This window comes from Leptidea sinapis, chromosome 2, assembly GCF_905404315.1.
Source record: "Leptidea sinapis chromosome 2, ilLepSina1.1, whole genome shotgun sequence".
Classification (NCBI taxonomy): Eukaryota; Metazoa; Arthropoda; class Insecta; order Lepidoptera; family Pieridae; genus Leptidea; species Leptidea sinapis.
This window is the reverse complement of record NC_066266.1, coordinates 593367-610862: the sequence shown is the minus strand read 5'-3', so window position 1 is coordinate 610862 and position 17496 is coordinate 593367. Positions and strand designations below refer to the sequence as shown.

Genomic DNA, 17496 nt, shown 5'->3' with positions numbered 1-17496 from the left:
TTGTTCATATAATTTCTTAGCATCTAAATGTTTATGCTTTTGTTTTGTTTTTTTCTGCATATTTAATATTTGAATGTATTTTGTTTCCTTTTTCTTTTTTTATTAATTAAGTATGACACTTCAAGTCTAAATAAAATTATGTATTCCAACAACATTTTGTACACGGTAAAACTCTCGAATGAGTTTATATATGTACAACAATTTTGATATCTAATCTCTATCTGATCTCTAATATGTAATTTGTTAATAAGAAATAAATTAAATAATAAGATTTATTGTGCGATATTATATCGTGACCATATTTTCTGTTAATTCTTCTGTTCTTAGGTCTAATGCATATCATAAATCATTTCAAATGGGTTCATTCAATAGCAACAGATATGCAATTAGTGATTTTAAAAGTCCTATTTTGAATACAAATTTTTTTTTTGAATTTGATTTGTCAATTATACCACCACGATTCATGAAGCTGCTTATGGAGTTGAAATGAAATAACTATAAATAAGTTAAAGAACATCTTATTTAAGTTACATTAAAGGGAATCAATATAGAGTTTACTATGTGGATTGAAATGTTTTGCAATATGTTTTTTTAATCCATTTCCTCTTGAGAACTTCTTATCACAATGAGGACATTCTTTATTAGGTCCAAAATGCTTAGATTGCTTGTGTTCAGATCTACGTGAAGCTGATATAAAGCTCATTTCACACAGGTCACATTGATAAGGAGTCTCCCCAGTATGAATTCTTGTATGATATAGTAGAGCAGCTTTTGTAACAAATTTTCCACCACACAGGTCACATTGGTAATTTCTATCTTTTGTATGTTTTACTACATGTTCATTAAGCCTGCTTATACATTCATAATTCTTACCGCACCACCGACAAGAGAATACAGATCCAAAGTTATGTTGAGTGACCATGTGTATTCTTAAGGAATTTTTACGAGGGAACTCTTGATCACAAATGTCACATATGAACTTAGATTTATTGTTATTCCTTTCACAAGTCCGAGTATGTAAATTGCAGGAAGAGCGATGTTTAAATCTACGTCTGCAATATTGACATTCATAACTGAAATGTATCTCCTTATGAGCATTTAAATGTTTCCCTGTTTCAAAATTCAGATTGCAATAATTGCAAGTTGCAATATCATGATTCAAGTTGTTGTGAATTCTTAAAAACTTTGGTGTACTGAATTTTTCATTGCATTGATCACAATTCAAGAGCTTGGGATGATGAATCCTTTTACTATGTTCATTTAGTCGTATTTTACTTGTGAATATCTTAGGACATTCCGAACAGGGATACTTAGATTTAATATGTGACTTAATATGCAGCTTCATTGTTTTTTTACTCTCTAAAATCTTGCCGCACTCATTACATAAGAAATGTGACTTGTTTTCACTTTTAGTTCTATATCTTTGAATCACTTGTCTCAATTTCAATAGCACTTTTTGTTTATCTTTTGATGAGTTGTGGCTTGTTAAAATCTTATTATCTGTATTATTAATCATTAAATATATTTCCTGTACCTTAGAGTTAATTGGATTTGAGTTGAATAAACTTTTCTCTAATAAGTGGATGACATGTTTCCAATTTTCTTTGGATAAAAGAAATGATTTATATAGTCGGTAGGTGTTAATGACGGAATTTGCACAGTCCTTACATAAGGCCTGGGGTAAGGCATCATTATCATACATCTGAAACAGGTCAAAATAAGTTTTTATTTATTTATTTACCACACATAGCAACTGTCATTACAGGTCAACATTAATTAATATCAATATCACTATCATTTATCAATTAAAATCATAAATTATTGCTTCCTATATTCATATAATTATAAGATCTGTCTAAGTATACAAACTATACAAAGTTTTATTGGACATACATATATAAGTATATGAAATGGTAAATTTCCCTTTTATTGGCACATTTAAATTTTTTTTTATATAAGAGGGAGAAGAGGCTCATGTGATGGTTAGTGGTGAGGCAGCTACCCATGGTCATCCACAAAACCAGGGGAAAGAGATGCATTCCCGACATTTAAGGTAGGAGTATGCTCTTTTCTTAAAGATCCATAAGTCATATCGGTTCGGGAAAACACAGGTGAATCGGGTCTCAGTTAGGGAGGTGATCTTCTTCTAAAGGTTGAATTGGACTAAATTGTGTCATCCCCATTCAGATGTTTCGCTAGACATGATTTCGATAGCCAGGCACTAATTGGCAAGGTGTAGGAAGCATATCCTGTGTGACAGCACAGATGACAATCTGCATTGTAATTAATACTGTTTATTTGCAGCATATTATTAATATGCAGAAGAAAATATGTATGGGATAGCACGCAGACTTGCGGGACACCAGCGTTTATGGGTTTTAAAGTCGAGCTTGCACCATTGATAACAAACCTTGATGCTCTGATCAGCCAAAAACCTGACCCATTTGCACAACCTTTCGGGAAGCACATAGGATGGCAGTTTTGCTATAAGAGCTTTATGACACACCCAATTGAAGGCCAAACACACCGCCAACACCTCTCCCTTCGACTCAACAGATTGAGCCCATTTATTGGTGAGGTATGCAAGAAGATTACTAGCTGAGCGACCCTGACATGGCACTGAGCCATGCCAGAATTTTACCTCTTGCATGTATGACTTTGCAGAAAGTTAAAATCAAGAAGAAATAAAACAAACACTGAACCAAAATCTGGTCCAAATTTATATGGCCAGAAAGGAATTTTGCAAACTTAGACTCATAAAAAGAACAATATGAAACATTATCCACATTTGTCAAAAAACTCCAACAGAGGAAAAATAAATCTGTCAGTACATTATCACTTACCTATGTACAAGAAATATATTATATTAAATATTTCAACTATTTATTATTAGTTACATCTAAGACAAAATATGCTCTTGCTTGGTAGCAGAGAACTGTCCAGCAGTTGGCTTCCTATATGCTATTACTTTCTTGATTCAGCTATCCATTTTGTTCTTTTTTAAAAGGATTAGGTTGTGCCCTCAAATTTTCTGCATCATCCTCAAGCCCAGTGATAAAAATTCGAGGGAAAACACAAAATAAGTAACAAATTGCTTAATGTCATATTTTAAATTAATTTTACCATATACATACCCCTAAGTCCTTTATAATATCTAAAAACGTAACATTTTCCTCGTCATAGTCTATATAATTATCTGCTAAATTAATTTCTTCTAATTCTGTTGAAGCAAAACATATTCTACATACATGCTTGATATCCCCACAAATGAATTTCAGTGCTGTTAAATAAATATTATTAGACATATTTATAATACCGTATTCAACGACCTTTGAAATATTATGTTTTAAAAGGAAACTAGTCACTTTTGGTCTGTATTCTGTGCTTTCAAGTTTCTAAAACCTTACAATATTTGAAAATTAAATTGGCTGATATATTTTTAGGTACTTTAAAATATAAATTGCTTGATTTTAATATATTATTATATATAATATAATACCCATGTATTTTTACATCACAATCAAAGAGTATAATAATATATAGGGAAAAGAGAGCCCTCTCTACGCATTATGAGCTGTCTATTTGAAAACTAGCGCCATCTGAATATTGGCTCCGAAAATAACTATAATATATTAGCTTCAAATTATGAAATTCATTTTTAATGTTGTGACGCAATTAAATGACTAACTCTACTTTTTAATGTAGCAATTGCAATTTTTTACCATGTTGAAATTGCGCGTAGAGTTAGTTATTTAATTTTGCCACAACATAGAACATAAAGGATAGGATTTAGTAGTGTTGGTATGAGTAATTGAAGTTATTGGGTGGGAGAAATAAAAAGCAATGTTTGCATATTATTTTTATAATGTTTATGTTTATGATAATATTGTTGGGCAGCTGTTTTTGTTTCGTCTTCACCCACATATGTTAATTAAGCTGAGAAAATACTGAATTTTTCAGGTAACTTGTACCCTAAGCCTCTCTCTGCAGTCACATCATAGAAAGCAGTTGCCACTGCCTCACTGTTTTTGCACCATCAGTGTAGATTTGTTGATACCCCACAAAGTCTGATAAACCATTGAAGATATCCTCTTTATATTTTAATTTGTGGTGTATGACTATCTCTATAAGGCAAAACTTACTTTTTAAGAACTATTATAACAAGGTAAGAGTACACTATTATAAATATCATAGTTAGCTTTGTAATTAAGAATTTTATCAATATCTTGGACCAGAAAAGAACGATGATTTAAATGAAAGGCATGAATTTATTTTAAGAGCAAATGGTGTCTGGTATAGGATAACAAGTTTAGAACAAACTTGTATTTGAGATATTTAAACCTCAGACTAAGTGGTGGTATATTTGCTTCAACCTGCATAGAAATGATGGGTGTTGAAATCATGGCACCCATGATAACCCGTAAACATCTATTTTGGACTTTATTTAGTTTTTCCACCAGTAATGATTTATGAGCATAACACAAATATCCATATTCAAAATGGCTCCGTACTAAACTTTTGTAAAGTGTTAATAGTATTTTTGGATCAGATCCCCAATATATACCTACTAAAGATTTGAGTATATTATAGGCTTTTAAAGCCCTATTTGTTAGATAATCAATATATTTATCCCAGTTAAAATTAGATTGAAAAATGACTCCTAAAAATTTTGTGGTTTTATCTTTTGGAATTAAATGATTATTATAATAAATGTTGATGGCCTTGGTTAGAAATGCATTAAATGCAATAACTTTGCTTTTATCAGGACTGATATCCAAATTAAGTAAGTTAAAATATGAATTTAAGTTTTTAAGGGCATTGTTAAGTACACTGACAGTACTTTGTATATTAGTACTTGAAGAGTAAACCACTAAATCATCAGCAAATTGAAGTTTAGTAACTTCAGAGCCAAGTTCAAGATTCAGTCTATATATGTATAAAACAAAGAGAAGGGGACTTAACATTCCACCTTGACTTACACCTTTATGTGAATATCTTGAACCGATCAATTTATTATTATATTTAACAAAAAAATCTCTGCTGTTTAAAAAATTAAAAATCCATTCTATTATTTTTCCAGGAAATTGGAGTGAACTTAAAATGGATGAAAGAATATGCAAATTTACATTGTTGAAGACACCAATTATGTCAAGGAAAACAGCTACTAAGACTTTGTTGTTCTGAAAAGCATCATCAATATCTAAATATAAATGGCTAAGACTCTCTCTGGCAGAGCGACCACAGCGAAATCCAAACTGATTGCTTGGTAATATGCTATTATGTTCAACATAAAATTCACTCCTTTGTTTTAATAATTGTTCAAAAATTTTTCCAACACAAGATGATAAAGTAATTGGGCGATAAGAATCTGCCTCATTAGGGTTTTTGTCCAGTTTAAGTATTGGTACCAAACAATCAACTTTCCATTCGCGAGGTATGGTGTTAAATTTCCAGAGTAAATTAATAATTACCAAAAAAATTTGTATGTTTGATGTATCTAACAACTGTAACATTTTATATGATATGCCATCAAGTCCACAAGCAGTATTCTTTCTTGATTTCAAAGCTGCCTGTAATTCAACTATTGTAAAGCTATCAGTCAGATATGAATTGGAGGGCAATGACTTAAGGCTACTATTTGAGATAGAAGTGTTCTCTACTGTATCAGGTGTGTATTTGTGAAGAAAATTTGTAACCCAATCATCATTAATGAATTGTTTTCTTGTATTATAAGTTTTATTAAACTTCCGCATTTTTTCCCACACTCTACTCATAGGAACCAAACGACATAAAGATTTACAAAAGTGTTCCCAAGCCAGTCGACACTCATTCTTTAATACAACTTTTTTCAAAGCTTGGGCCTTTTTGAATGAAATGTAATTTTGTAAAGTAGGGTATGTTTTGAATATAACATAGGCATATTTGCAGTCATCAACAGCTTTTGAACATTTTGCATTCCATCTCATCTGTGCATACTACGCGCCGGCACCGACCTAGCCGAGACAACTCGACTCGTGCAGCAAGACGTGGACGCAGTGGTCATGTGGAATCACGACAATGGCATCGTCATCAACGCTGACAAAACTAAACAGCTAATCATACACTCTCCTTACCTGTGTCCGACTGAATGTCCACCGCCAATTTATGCTCATAAATATACTTGCTTTCACAACAACTTAAATAACTGTACTTGTATACCAATTGAAAATGTAAAAAAAAGGTACTTATTCAGGAATAAAATTAGATAATAATTTTTCATAGTCTCCTCATGTCGATTATCTTTGTGAGAAATTAAGAATAGTCCTAGGCAAATTCTACCACCTTAGTTTTAAAGTTCCTCTAAGCACATTAAAATGCCTGTATATATCGATGGTAGATTATATAATGAGTTATGCTCTTGATTGCTATGGGTTAACTTTTAAAACAAACATAAACAAATTAGAATTGTTTTAGATTAGATTTTTAAAACTACTTGTAGACAACAAAACAAAAGAGATGTGTAAAGATAACTATAAAAAAATATTCAAGGTATGTAGAATTCTACCAATTACCTTTAAAATTAAATATTTACTTGCACTACACCACCGTGGCAATCAAGAGTGTAGTCCGTAGTATCTGATGGTAAATATGCGTATACCGAATATGCGAATACCTAGAGTTAATAATTATTACGGAGATAGAACATTAAAAAAGAGAATCCCATATATATTAAATAGTTTACCAGCAGATATAAGACACAAACCTAATAAAATAAAGTTTAAAAATATGTTAAAAAAATATTATATTGACAATCTGGACACATTATATATCAACATTTAAATAATAAGAGTCCTTAGTAATGTTAAATAATATTGTATAAAAATTTTCACCTCCACCAAATAAATATACATCTATTTAAGTTACTAAATGTTATAATTAAGATCAGCTCAGATTCCACAGACAAACCATCAAGATGGTTTTGTGGGACCATTATTTTATTTAGTCATTGTACTATCAAAGCTGTAATAAATAAATAAATAAATAAAAAAAGAATATTTTCTTACTTTTATCATGTGGAATATTTTTACTATTTAGATTATTATTGTTAATTCTTGATTTAGGCAATGAATTTTTAACAGTAAAAAGTAAAGTAATACAAAATTGATTATATGAATTTTACGAATCATTTGGATACACTACAAATTTTCTAACTAACTGGTTAATATTTTCTTTGTACATAGGCCAATCTACCAATTTTGGATTGAAATGATTAGGGATGATTTGAGATGACTTTGGTAAATGACTAATATAATCAAATGTATATTCTGTTACAGTGGGAAGATGATATCCACCTAAAGGGGAATCAAAGACCTTCCATTCACAAGATAAAATTAATGAAGAGGATACCATTGTCATATCAAGACCATTCAGCCGCCAACTGTTTGAGCCAACTGTAGTGGGACTTCCATCATTCAAAAGTGCTAAGTCATTCTCCTCCATGACATCTAAGATATCTCTACCACGAGTGTCTGTGCTTCCACAACTCCAAAGAGTATTATGTGCATTAAAATCACCAGCTATTATCATTGGACCAGGACTTTATTAAATTATTCAACTTTGATTTTGTAAAACTAGTAGTGGAACGTGGAGGACTATAGAAGCTTACTATTGATATTAATTTGTGGTTAATTTGTATTTGTATAACAATATTTTGTATTGAATCATCATATGAAGTAATTACATTTGGAAATATGAATACTATTATGAACTATAACAGCCACACCATTATGAGCATTACCACAGTCATTTCTCACGATGGTATAGCCTTTTATACTAAGTTTCATAGGAGGTTTTAACCAGGTCTCTGAAATTAAAGCTATGTGAATTTGTTTATTACTAAGAAATTTATATTATGCATAATGCTTTGAGCATTCCACTGCATAACATTTAGGGTGTTGAAATTGAATTTGAAGTGAAAAAAATCTTTTTCAGTAAATTCTTAGTCAACAAAAAAATACTTTGAGAGTCTGATATGTTAGGTGTTATTGTTTTTTAATGTTGCATGTAAAATATCTGTAATATTTTGACTATTAATTGCCATATTTTCTGTTTTATTTAATGATATTATTCTGATTAACGATTCTGTTATCAAATTAATTACTTTCTTGTCTGAAAGTAATTTAGAGATATCTAGTGGATTTTTATTTAAGCTGGGGAAATTACTTTCATTAAATAAAGATGAGTAAGGTCTTGAAATAATTTTGTTTTTATTTTCTGTGATTTTTTGTTGTTTTACAGGGCATTTGCCCGAAATAGCAATATGGTCCCCTTTGCAGTGAACACATACTGCTTTTTCTACACTGATGGTGCAAGTTTTGAAAGAATGTCCATCACCACAAACTGAACACCTATCAGCATTTTTACAAAATTTGGCAAGATGTCCATACCTTAAACATCGGTAACACTGCTTCACAGGAGGTATATATGGCAATACTGGCAATCTCCACATCTTCAGATAGACATAGTCTGGAAGAGAAGTGGAGCTTGCAAATTTGATTGCAACTCTCAGTAGTCAGCTGTATAGCTACAGATATACTGATTTAAATATTTCGGTGACACGAACTGACGAGATTTCACTCATCCAATAAGTCAAACTACATAATACTTTATTACATTCTTATTTAATTTGCCCCTATAAAAAAGATCCTAACGCGGCTAAAGAAATATTCACTTCAAAAATATTGTTTTCATACAGAATCTTTTTTGTATAAAAATGGCGGCAGTTATCAAATGGTTGAAGTACCTAAAGTCTAGACATCACACAAGTTCTCGTTATAATGGTCCTTTAATGAACCGTATTGAAAAACTAGTCTTACTTGAGAAACATTCATTAAATTCTCCGAGATTCCTTTTGTCCGTCCGTTCATTAATTGTGAATTATAGCGAACACCTTGACGCGGACGGTTTAACTGGTCTCTATTATAGCTTTTTTTGAAGCTTCATAATGCCTTATGATTGGTTTGAATTGTGAATCTTTAATGTGCGTTTATATCATTTTTAAGATTCTGTATTCGAAGAGTATGGAATCCTAATAATAGAGTGAGAACTATTCTTTCTTTTGTTAATGTAACTCTTTTGGTTTAGACTAATTTAGCAATAGTACAAACCTCAGTGGTTTTATTGCTTTGAAACCTCAAGAATTTCATTGATTTTCATTTGCATATATATTTGTGTATGCTGTACTATATTTTTTAACCAAAGCCAATCTACCACATTCTAATATTTAAATGATTAAACTAAACAATATCTGGTCACAAACCCGTGACGTTACAACTCTGAAAGAACTATAAAATATGGCTGACATTTTTTCGAATTCGAACTCGAACGTTTCCGATTACGGCGGTTGGTTTCGCATAAAGTTTTGTAGATATGGACGCAAGTCTGAGTAGGCTGCAATGAAAATGTATTGTTAAATCTCTCACGCTTCATTATGCGTCTGACACTAATATTTTTTTTTGTGCTTAATGCTAGCACTTTGAAAATATTTTTGTTAGACATATCAATTGGTACGGAGGTTATCACTCCAGTCAATTCAGTGGATGAAGCAGGGATTGATGCGATAATGTCTTGTTCTTTTAAGAATGAAGAGTTATCTAAAAATGCATTAGCTAAGTTGGCTTTATCAAAGATTACACCGATTTTAAATTGGTTATTTTTTTTTAATATTTAATTCCCTTCACAAAACGTTGGAAACAACTGCTCAGGCTTAGCATATTTTTTTCAGTTTTAATATGATAAAATCATAACCTGCCGCGCTATCTTCTGGATATCTTCTATAATCAGTCACCATGTATGGTTTATATTTGGTGGCTTCATTTTCTATTTCATTCTCCTCTTCACTAGAAGTGACTAAGTGTAAACTCTTCACTCCTTTTTCTTTCGCTTAGACATGGCGCGAAAGTTAGCGCCAAAACTTAAAAAAAACTTACGAAACACCTAGCCAATTACTAGGTACCTATTAAATATCTAAAAAATTTAAAGAATAGTCAGAACTATTTTTTTTTTGGTTCTGTTCGTCCATCTGGACAGGCAAAGGGGTCAAAAGCCCATACAGCCAATTGACCACAGACTATTATGATCAGGGATGGGACAGACGCCTTAAAGTGACGTTTTCAGAAGACTGTATTCTATTCTATTCTTCCTACTGTGGCTTCTGTGGAAGATATACCACAGATTTGCCAGAATCACGTTAGATTAGACTACCAAGCTTTGAGTATGTGTCTTCTAAGTTTAACGGTAATAATCGGTGTTCAGATTACATAAAGTTTAATTTTCTAATAACATCTAAAACAAATAATATACATGCTTGTAAGACTATAAATGACATACACAAATAGAAATACTTAAATAATTAATTAATATAAGTACTAAATAATATTTACAACTTAATCTTATTTATTTTAATATATTTACACAAAATATTTACAAAAGGAGTGTAAACTAGGGAGAGGAGACATTTAACGGAGGTTGGACGGGGGACTTCAGCGGGTATATAATTGTGCAGAGAAGATTGCATTAAGGGACAACTAAAGAATAAATGATCCATGTTTCCCTCATCAAGGCCACAATCACATAGAGAATGATCCCTAATTCTAAGTTTTGCTAGAAAGACTGGAGCGCAGGCATGGTTTAAACGTAAGCGGCATATAGTTGAGATTATTGTTTTATTATGAGTCCTACATTTTGAGAACCAAGGTTTTTGAGGAATTTCTGGTTGGAGTTCTCCATAAAATTTGCCTTTTAAAGTTTTGGAAACTTGCCAAATGTTTGACCAACTCTCATACATCTTGGGTTTCAGGGTAGAGCACAAGTCATGAGTGAATATTTCTGAATACTGAAAGGAACCTGAATGAGCAGCTGATCTAGCACAGGCATCTGCATTTTCATTACCAGAGATGCCCATGTGACCTGGAATCCAAGCTAAAACTATGTTAATTTTGAGTTCATAGCACTCTTTCAAAGTTTCTCTTATTTTGAGAATGATGGGAAACTGACTTTTTGTCTTAAACGGATTTGAGAGAATTGATTGGAGGCAACTTTTAGAGTCTGAAAGGATAATAGAATTGTTCGTGTTGTGAGACTTAACAAATAGAATAGCTTCAAGAATGGCGATTGATTCCCCTGTAAACACAGAAGTGGTGGGTGGGCAGCTATAACTCAGTATAATTCTTGTTGAGGGAATCCATACTGCAGCCCCAACCGGACTCATGTCTGTTTTTGAAGCATCCGTGTAGATTTTATACCAATGTTGAAAATCTGAGTCCATTATATGAGAAAAAGTTTTATTTGCTTCTATAGAAAACTTTTCAACACCTAAGTCTAAAATTACTGAGGGTTGGAAAGTAAGAGCATTGAAAGGCATAGAAAATAAAGGCAATTTAGAATATTGAAAGAGAGGGTTAGAGAGCTGAGAAAATAAAAGGTAACTATTTATAACGCAAGGTCTTTTGTCTTCAGGTACAATATTATTATCATTGTATAAAACAGCTAATTGTTCTGATTTTTGGAGTAAGGGATGAGCTCGGCAGCCAGCTAGTTTAAAGAAAAATTTATTGGCAAGGAATTGTCTACGTAGTGAGAGGGGAGGATCCACACATTCTACTTGCATTGCATTAATAGGGCTGGATTTCATAGCTCCCAATACTAAACGTAAACATTTAGCCTGAATTCTGTCCAATTTATTTAGACCTGCTTTGTTTGCTGGGATTAAGAAAATAGTGCCATAATCTAAATGAGTGCGAATTATGGCATTGTATAGTAATTTTTGAGTGACGGGGTGAGCTCCCCACCAGACACCAGACAATGAGCGAAGAATATTAATATTTTTCTCACATTTCTGTGAGACATAATCAAAATGCTTGACGCCAGATAATTTGTGATCCAACCAAATACCCAAAAACTTAACATTATTAACAATTGGTAGATCAACATCATAAATTTTAATTTTAATAGGTGGAAGAATTCTTTTATTTGTAAATAAAACTACCTTACTTTTAGATGTTGATAGAGACAGTCCATGTTGTGTTAAATAATCAGAAAGATAATCAAGAGCATTATTTAAATGATTAGATGAATCTTGTATAGACTAGTCAGAAGAATACAGGACAATGTCATCTGCATATTGCAGTATTTGACAGAAAGGTGTAACGGTACTGTTGAGGTCATGGGTATACAGATTATAAAGAAGGGGACTAAGGACTGAGCCTTGAGGTAAACCTTTCCAAACTGACTTAGGAGGGAGGTAAGAGGATGGACCTTTAATAGTGATGGATCTCTCCATTAACATGTTACATATGAAACGGGATAACTTCACGGGGATACTCAGCTGGTTGAGTTTACTCCTGAGTAGGGGAAGTGAAACGTTATCATATGCAGATTCTATATCAAGAAAAACTCCCACAAGGTGTTCTTTTCTGAGGAGTGCTATTCTAATGTCAGTTGTAAGGATACCTAAGCTATCTAAGGAGCTCTTGCCCTTTCCGAAACCGTACTGGGAGTTGGAAAGGAGATTATTGGTTTCAACAAACCACTCAAGTCTTTGTTTAATCATGATTTCAGAAACTTTTGCAAGAGCAGAAGAGAGGGCAATTGGCCTATAGCTGGTAGCTTCAGATGGATTCTGACCAGGTTTAAGTAATGGAATAATTACCTGATTTTTCCAAGGTGGAGGGATGGAACCAAGATCAAAAAGGTTATTGATTATGCTAAGATAATATTCCTTGGTTGTAGATGATGAATTTTTAATGAAAGAGTATGGGATTCCATCTACCCCAGGAGCAGAGTCAACTAGGCCATCCAGAGCAAGAAGAAGTTCAGAGAATGAGAAGGGGGACTCTAAACTGTGAGTTGAGGCAAGAGGGATTGGGGGGGATGGAAAATAGTCCATATTTGGAACTGAAGGGGGGACATCCTATCTGAAAAGGAATCAAGCCATACAGAAGGATCCACATTAAAATCACACACTTGATCACAAAATGAACCTCTAAATTTTTTAATTTGTTTCCAGACAGTTGAGGATGGAGTGCTTGGTTTTAAATTCTGGCAAAAATTAATCCAACCTTGTTTTTTCTTTTTTCTGAATAAATGGGTAGCCTTCGCCGCCACTTTTTTATAATAAATAAAGTTTGACATGGACATGTTTCTATTGTAATTTAATTCAGCTAATTTCCTTTCTTTAGCAGCAGCAGTGCACTCAGAGTCCCACCAAGGAGTTGAAATCTTATTTGAAACAGGTTTTTTTAAAGGGAAGTTGTTGTCAGCACATGTAATCATGGCATTAGCTAATTTATTATAATTATCTACTGCATTAAAATGGTTAGTGACTGGAAACTCAGCAATTTTTTTATCAAGACAAGAAGAATATTTAGGCCAATTTGCTTCTATTAATCTATATTTAAGAGATGGGGAAAAATTTTGGGGTGGAATTACTTTGTCAGGGATAGAAATGATTATAGGAAAATGGTCACTACCATGGGAATTATGTAAGATGTTCCAAGAAAGGAGAGGAGCCAGACACGGAGAACATAAGGTGAGATCAACTGCACTTTTGGGATTTTGAGAAGGAGAAACCATTCGGGTTGGAGAGCCATCATTGATAATGCAGAGATTGATTTCATCAAATACATCCAACAGGGAAAGGGCAAAATAGTCAGTGTGACTTGAACCCCATGAGGGATGATGGGCATTAAAGTCTCCCATAATAATAATAGGAGGGGGAATAGACGATAACAAAAGGAGAATATCTGCAATCATAGTTGATTGCGGATGGGGCACATAGATTGATACTAAGGAGAAGTTCATTACCTTTGCTGCAACAATGTTTATACCAGGATGGGGATTAGGAAGGATAATTGGGGAAAAGGGAAGGGTGCGTCTTATAAATAAGGCGCAACCCGCACCAACACTATCTGCTCTATCATCCCTAAGGCACATATAGCCGGGGACCCTGAAGTGAGTTCCAGGGACCAGCCATGTCTCAGAGATGGCGATGGCAGAAGGAAGATATTTATTAATTAGGTGTATAAGGCTGGGTTTTTTAGGACGTAGGCTTCTGGTGTTCCATTGAAGAATGGACACTGGGGCCATGAATTTTACCAATAGATAAGATTTGTGATAGTTGATGGGCAACGTTGGACGGTAGGCTAAGATTGTTCTTGGTAATCAAAGAGAGTAAGATTGACAGGAGGGCCTCCAAGAGGTTATCATCCTGTGTTGATGAAGAAGAAGAAACTTGGTGGTTTAGGGCAGAGCCATTTGGGAAGGCTGAAGGTACATCAGCAATGATAGCTTGTTGAGCAGCTCGATCATAAGGTTTACTCAATAAGGGTTTGGAACGTGGAGAAGAAAATACAGTTTTTTTATAGCTGACTGTGGGAGAAGGAGTGGGTGTCTGGCTCATGTGTGCTGAGGAGTAGTTATGGGATACAGAGGGGTTACGGAGAATTTCTGAGTATGGCCTCATCACCTTTGGGCAACGATTTGAGGCCTCCTCATAGGAAATGTTCTCTTGGGACATAATAATTTTAATTGTTTTTTGTCTGCCCAGTTCAGGGCATTCCTTGTTTGTGGCAAAGTGTTGTCCTGAACAGTTAATACAGATAGCATCCTTTTCAGTTGTATCACATGAGCTACCAGCATGAGCTTGAGTACATTTGTAACATCTTGGGTTAGATCTGCATACAGTTTTGATGTGACCAAATCGGCAGCAGTTAAGGCATTGGATTGTAGGGAAAAGGTAGGTTTCAACAGGGAGGGAATTATGGAAGAGGAATATTTTTTCAGGAAGCACTTGACCATGGAAAGTTATTACAATTGTTTGAGTAGGTAACCAAGTAACTTTACCTTCCTCAATGACCTTTCTGTTGAATCTGCGAGCCTTTAAAATCTTACCACAACCAGTGGGAAGACTGACAGACTCCACAAACTCGTTCATAGATAAGTCCACAGGAACCCGGCGGACTATACCCATCTTGGTTATGTTGAAGTTTGGGATTGTTGCTGTATATTTATTGGCAGATAATACAGGGTTATCTAAAAATTTGTTTGCATCACCAGACGATTTGAATGTGACAGCTATTTTATTCCTACCGATTTTTTTTATGCCGTCAGGGCAAATATTTGGAATTTTATGCCTATGCAGTAGTTGACCGAATTTGATGGGCTTTATAGTTTGGCCTGAGGTAGGGTCTTCCTCGATACGAGAAACATGGATAATAAATGGACCTTTATCAAAATCCGTATATTGTTTAAAACCAATAACTAAACTTGGGTCACAAAATACATTCTGAATGGACGCCGAAGCCAGATCCGTATCAGTTATAGTTTTTTTTGCAGCGTTTTCTTCTGAGCTGCTTTGTTGCCCCGATAATTAAAGCTTTGTCAGCTGTCACTCGCTTTGTAACCTTTCAACTTTTCTTTAGTTGTGTCACTGTCCACTTGTCATAAAATGGCGGCTACTTTAGCTCACGAAAGTTAGCCCCCCAGATTTTTTTTATTTTTTTTTATTACATCGTTAGTTCGCCATTTGTTTTTGATTGTTCTCTATAAACATTTGTTTGATCTCGATTTATTTATTTAAAAAAAAAAATTAAAAATGTACCCTTAAGTTAGCCCATTTTTTAATATTTTTTTAGCAATACGGGTCAATAAACCTCTGTTTATGATTGTTCATGTATAACAAATGTGTGTTCCCATTTGACATTGTTTATTTTTTAATTAATTAATTATTTTTAATTACTTGAATATTTGTATTCTAAATACTTGCACTGCGCATGCGTCAACCGTACAATATATATATATATATATATATTATAGACAGCTGTCAAAAAAATTGAAAAAATATTTCATGTGTAAAAAATTTAATCGGTGCCAAGATACATTCTGGCTTTTCATCATTTTCACTCGATTAATGTATGACATTGTAGTTAACGATCGAAACATCGTTATTATTTAAAAAAAAAACTGAATCGTTTCCAATCAATATGTCCCGCTGAAAAAAAGTAATAAATAATGATTAATTTTATAATTCAACTATCTTGTCGTAGATGTTAATTATCGTTGTTAAAAAACAATTAAACATAAGTAAAGGTATATACTGATTTACTAGTGAATAAAGTTGTTTCCACACTTCTAATACAATTATAGTAAAGATAATATTTGGTTTATATTTGATTGAAATGATTGAAGATTGAAAATTCAAAAATAGAAAAAAAATTTTTTTTTGGGGGCTAAGTTTGATGAGCCGGCTACTTTTTTAGCGCATGAATGTAGCTCTCGTGTTCCATTTTGCATATTTACACTACTAAATCTATCCTTTATGTTCTATGTTGTGGCAAAATAAAATAACTAACTCTACGCGCAATTTCAACATGGTAATAAATTGCAATACCTACATTAAAAAGTAGAGTTAGTTATTTAATTGCGTCACAACATTAAAAATGAATTAAATAATTTCGTGCTTATATATAGGTATTTTCGGGGCCAATCTCCAAATGGTGCTAGTTTTCAAATAGACAGCTCATAATGCGTAGAGAGGGCTCTCTTTTACCTATATATATCTTTGATTATGATGCTTACACATTTTCTGACTTTGATATTGTGATTTGTGGCTTCTGCAAAACTTCAGAAGAGCCACGACAATTTAGCCAGCCTGGCGCAACTAATAAACTTGAAAATGTATGAAATGCGTACTTTCTCTAAAATATATTCGACTCTTTTGTTTGTTTTGGTTTGAGTGTCTTTTGGCATTTGTAGTGTTAGCACCAACATAATATCTTACCCCTCGAAACCCCTTTACACCAAGAAACAAGTCAAAAACTTGTTTTAAACAAACTTGTAGAACAATTGTCAAAAATAATTATTTGTTTTTAACATGTATCGTAATTGTCTGAAACATCCTTGCGTTCACACTGTTATACCAACAATTTTTATACAAGTATGAAACACATTTGCGTTCACATATAGATCTGAGACATGTTTGATGCGGTCTGATATACATTGACAGCGTTCACACTAACATAAACATACATGTTTTTAACATGTATTGTCAATTTAGTTGAAGCTTATTTTTATTACTTATTTAAAACAAGTTTTATAATTGTTTTATGTTTGGAAAGGAAAAAGATAAATGGAGTGAAAAGAAGAAGATAACAACCCCTTTTTACATCATTTCCTAAAGTATACTACCTCGATCATCCCGAAATAGACAGCATCAATATTTCGCCATTTCTGTACGTTAATCTATGTATGCACTCGAGACGCGAGTCACGTTGCGGCATTCGGCTTGACTCGGCTTGGTGGCGATCGGCGATGTCATGGTGTCATATTTATTTTGTTAGAGAATTAATGAAATCAAATAAAATGTTATAATTCATGATTTCTTAACTGTGGTATGTTAATCTATGATTTGTTTTTACTTTCGTAATTACTGCATCTTCCTATAACACAAGACGGCATTTT

General features: G+C 33.2%; 1 protein-coding gene across 4 annotated transcripts; it reads right to left on the bottom strand.

Moving 5' to 3' along the window:
- Window positions 1-502: 502 nt before the first annotated feature.
- Window positions 503-8546, bottom strand: LOC126972316 (zinc finger protein 26-like). 4 transcript variants are annotated; one of them, XM_050819000.1, is made up of 3 exons: window positions 8427-8546; window positions 3135-3220; window positions 503-1702 (listed from the first exon to the last, which is right to left on the bottom strand). In XM_050819000.1, exon 3 carries the CDS (start codon window positions 1700-1702, stop codon window positions 533-535), a length of 1170 nt encoding a protein of 389 aa, XP_050674957.1. In that variant the 5' UTR covers window positions 3135-3220; window positions 8427-8546; the 3' UTR covers window positions 503-532. The 4 variants fall into 4 exon arrangements, with proteins under 4 accessions (XP_050674957.1, XP_050674950.1, XP_050674942.1 ...); XM_050818993.1 differs by having other exon boundaries at window positions 3135-3280; window positions 8427-8540; XM_050818985.1 differs by lacking the exon at window positions 8427-8546 and having other exon boundaries at window positions 3135-3665.
- Window positions 8547-17496: the final 8950 nt, after the last annotated feature.

Coding starts and splice junctions, on each gene's coding strand:
- LOC126972316 (XM_050818985.1), bottom strand. CDS start 3,305: ATGTCTAATAATATTTATTTAACAGCACTGAAATTCATTTGTGGGGAT. Junction 1,703..3,134: donor ATATTATAAAGGACTTAGGG/GTATGTATATGG, acceptor GACCTGTTTCAG/ATGTATGATAATGATGCCTT.